At 58.6% G+C, this 4,381-nt stretch overlaps 1 protein-coding gene across 1 annotated transcript; it reads left to right on the forward strand.

Annotated features, from left to right (window-relative positions):
• Nucleotides 1-2,244: 2,244 nt before the first annotated feature.
• LINJ_22_1550 (conserved hypothetical protein) lies at nucleotides 2,245-3,546 on the forward strand (the record flags this gene model as incomplete). The annotated part of the gene is made up of 1 exon (XM_003392462.1): nucleotides 2,245-3,546. One exon carries the CDS (start codon nucleotides 2,245-2,247, stop codon nucleotides 3,544-3,546), a length of 1,302 nt encoding a protein of 433 aa, XP_003392510.1.
• Between the last annotated feature and the right edge of the window lie 835 nt (nucleotides 3,547-4,381).

Below are 4,381 nucleotides of genomic sequence, written 5' to 3' on the forward strand. Positions count from 1 at the left end.
TCTCGTTGGCGTTTGCGTGCGCGCAACTCCGCTCTTATCTATTATTTGTTTTTCTCTTTTGGACGTTATTCGTGCTCCGTGCGTGTTCGCTGCCCAGACGGCAGCGCGGATGGGGCGGGGGCGGGATGAGTGGCGAAGGCGCCCGCGTTTGCCGCTCTCGACTCGGCACTTTGAACTTTTCCACGCGACAGTCGACGCTGCAGTCGCGACCCTCACCACAGGCAGTTGCGCTGCCTTTCCGCCATGGCATCTCGCGCCGTACGCTTCCTTCTCCTTCTTCCACTTCGTGTGTGGGCGTGTTGGCGAGCGTATCCGTGCTGCCTGCTTGGTGGCCTAGCTTCCGAAACCGTCTACAAGAGGTGTTTTTGTGGACTCCCACGCGCAACCACGCAGGCCCACACACCACCCTCTCTGCGGCCTTTTCCGCCCGCTGGAACTTCTGCGCGCTTTAAATGGCCAGCATCAGTGGGCAGATCGCCATGCACACGCCGACGAAACCCGCCTTTTTTCTGTTGTGACTCTTTCGCCCCATCTCCTCGTGCGTTTCTCCACCTTCACGCCATCCTTTACACGCATGACCCCCTCCTCCCCCACTTTCCATGCTTCTCTCTCTTTCCTTTTCATGTGCTCTCCCTCTTTATCAAGTCTGTCTCTCTCTGTGTGTGTGTGTGAGTGTCTGTGTGAGTGTCTCTGCTTTTCAATCAGACGATGTTCTCTTTATCCGTTTTCGCTTTTTTACTATCGACACACGTGCTTATTGCAGCGCGCTGCCTATCGTCTTCCTTTTCTGGCCCCCGCCTATCAGAATACCAGTCTGCAAATCTTTCTCTGAAACTATTTTGTGCACGCGCCGCGCCTAAGACACTGTGGAAATCACCTTCCCCCACAGCGCGTCACGCCACGCCTGACAGCTGGCCGCCGTCCTCCCCGCCAACTTTACAGCACTGACGTACACCTCCTCCTCAGCGCAAAATTGCGAGAGCCACCTTCCCCCTCCCCTCCCACTCTCCTTCTTTCCACCCTCTTCCAACTCTGTGCTTCTCTCTCATTCTCATTCACGCTCTTTCTTCCTCCCCCATCTGTTCCCCACGTTTGTGTGTGGGTGATGTACCCCCCCCCCCCCCACTCGCTCAACTGCATTGAAGTTGCAGTCCCTTTGCCCGCACCCGCACACTGCCCGAGCCCGCACCCGCAGACCGCCCGCACCCGCAGACCGCCCGAGCCCGCACCCGCATACTGCCCGAGCCCGTATCCTCGCACTTCCTGTCAAACTCGTGTGCGTCGATAATTCGCTCATCGCTGTGCACCACCCCTCGGCGCCTGTTTGTGTGTCCGTTTCGTAGGTTGGTTTCGCTCTCTTATAGATCAGAATATCTCCATACAAGCCGTCAGAACAACGAAGCCGCCCCCCATCACTGCCTCCCTCTACGTACACCGTTGTTGCCTTTTTTTTCGTGGCTGCAGAGTAACCTGTGCATCTGCGCAGACATACTCGCCCACCGCACACAGACATCGACAGACACACGAACCGAAAGAAACGCACGTGCCGAGAAGAGCATACAGGCGCACGTGCCTTCTGTGAGAATTTCCCACTGCTCATCTTCGGTTCCCCTCTCTTTTCCCCTGCATCGTTCTCTCCACGGGTGTACATCTGCGCGATCTCGTCGTTCCTCGAGTCGTAGTGAAGTCTCGTCTCGCCTTCGTCTTGCTCCGCATATCGTCGCCCTCCTCCTTTGGCGTTATTACTGTCCCGCTCGTGAAATAAGCTCGACATCTGCCCTCCGTGTTTGTGCGAGTGTCTTTCTCTGTCCTCACTTCCTCGGTGCGTGTGGTGGTGGTTGCGCCTCTTTTTTAGATTCCTGTAGATGTCACCTCGTTTCAAATTGTTTTTCGAAAATCAAGCCTGTGAGTTTGCACGCCTTCCGTGGTCGCTGTCGTTACTGTGTCGGTTGGTTGCAGACACCTCTTTTCGTCGACTATATCTTTCTTTCTTTCGCCCTCGTCTTTTACATCTATTCCCATTCGTTCTCTCATCTCCCTATATATTTGTTTTTCCCACCCGCGTCTGTTCGTGTCTCCGGAGGTTCCTCTCTGTGCCCTCTGTGGCTGTGTGCGCTGTTCTACTCGCCCTTTCTCGTGTCGCCGAAGCCCACGCTCTCGCCCCCTCCCCACCTCCGCCGACATCCCTTCGGAACACGACGAGGACGGCAGATAAGAAACGGCCGGCTCATCGCCGACGTTGAGATGCCGCTCCTTACCAGCTGTGCGGTGGTTTCCCTCCTCCTCGTGTGTGTTTTGTGGAGGATGGAGGACGGAGTGGAGCTGTGCGCTGTGGGACTTGTGTCTTGTTTTCGCTGCCGCGCCTTGCGGATGGCGATGCGGTTCTCTTTGTTCTCACTGCACGCTTTCCTGGTGCTCGTGAGGGCGCACTGCCCTCTTGCCTACACACTCCTTTTCGTGGCCGGAGGACTCGTTTTGCACGCGTGCGCCCTCCTCTATCTCTCTCTTTCTTTGGGCATGCGTGCTCTTCGCTCTTCGTGCCCCGCCTTTCCTTGCTGGCAGGCTTCGCCGAGCACCACGCCACTCCTCCGGGAAATCAGCCGCAACGAACCACCGTCCGCGAAGAATGAGCGGAACAACCCAGATTATAGCAGCATGAAGCCGAGCAAGCGAGCAGCAAACCTGGATAGCCGTGGGGCCACAAGTGCAGATCATTCTACAGCGGCTTCTCACACAGAGGCGGTGCCGCCGTTGACAGTCGATACATTGACCGTTCCGCTAGTCCACGCCGAGTGCGCACCCACCACCGCACCGCTGTCGCCAGGAAACGGTCTTACACCCACACTGGCCGAGTGCGCATCTGAGGCGGCGCGCCGGCCGACCGAGGCGGCGCCGGTGTCTGCAGTGGAGGCTCTGCCTCCGACGCCTGCCGAGTGCGCATCCGACGCCGCGCCCCAAAAGATCAAGATGACGGCAAGAAAACGTCATGCGACCGCTTCCCTGCATCGTAAGCGGGAGCGTGATGGTGCGTCTGATTCAAGTTTATGGCCGCTGCATACTCGGCGCGCTCTTGACCCGTCCGCCAACACTGCCGCGCCTCTGCTGAGCGAGGCGGCGCCGGTGTCTGCTGTATACGCTTCGTGTTGCAGGTGCCGCAGGAGCGTGTGGGATCTCGCTTGTGATCGCAGTGGAGCGAGGCGTCGGCGCTGTGTGTTACGCAGGGTGAAGACGTCGCAGCGGTCTAAGCGCCGGGTCGTTGGCCCGTCCGCGCCGGCTGCCGCGTCGCGCTCACGCCTGAAAGGCGGATGGCATGCTCTGGTGCGTATGCTGCGGAGGTGGTACCGAAGCGCTTTGTGTGTGGGACATCGGCTGATTTGCCGCCGTTCTCGCACCTCCGCACGTGATGCAGCGCCACAGGTGAGCGAGGTGTCGACGCTGCGAGGCCAGAACGCTTTGCCGGCGGATGTCCCGCGAGCCCCGCGGGTTGTGTCGGACGCGGGGACGACGTCCCTGCCGGTATGTGCGCACTGTATCGCTGACTCGTAGGATGGGGCTGCGTGGTATGCAAGGTGCGACGGCACGGCGAGGAGCCGTCATTCTCCAGTGCACAGAGGGGCAGGTGAGTAGCGACACCGCACCGAGAAGCGTTGAGAGCGAGGCGGTTGTTGCAGAAAACCTTGGTGGCACTTGTGGCCGTGTGAACCGCTATGGCCGATGGTGAAATTGCGGCGGCGAAAATCAGAGGGCATCCCCGCGGACACAGAATGCAGAGGCGCTGTCGAGTCCTGTGCTACGCGATGACTCAGCACCTCGGGATAAAACGGCGCTCGCTTTTAAAAAGCTCCTGGAGCTGCTGCGTCGCCGGCTGGTACGGCACCCCGTAAGGCGCACATCGCCAGAGGACTTGCGCATATGCGTCTTGACATCTGTGCGCCTTCATTTTTCTTTTGCTTCTGTTCTTGTCTTTTCCTGCTGTTTAAGTCTAAACCTCTCTCTCTCTATATACATCTTTGTTTGTGTGTTGTGTCTACTGATGCGCCGTGTGTGCGGGTGGAGTTTGTTGTGATGCTCGGTGGATCGACGTAGTGGTATTTGCATTGTGTGTGAAAAGCAGACGTGGACAGTGGGCTCGTGTGCATCACACGGACGTGAGGGCACTGCTGTGACTGGCGCTCAAACTGGTTCTCGGCGACGCCCTGCCTGTGGGCTCACGGGTGGGTGTGTGCTCCTGTGGCACCCACGTCGGTACTCCCCATGGCTCTCACCGTCTATGGCACCCAGCGGCTCGTCCTCGCTCCTCCTATGAGTGTGTTGGGTGGGGTGCACGGTCGTCACCACAGCTGTTGTTCACATGCCTGGTACCTGTCGAAAGCCCTTTCAG

Source organism: Leishmania infantum, chromosome 22, assembly GCF_000002875.2.
Source record: "Leishmania infantum JPCM5 genome chromosome 22".
Lineage (NCBI taxonomy): Eukaryota > Euglenozoa > Kinetoplastea > Trypanosomatida > Trypanosomatidae > Leishmania > Leishmania infantum.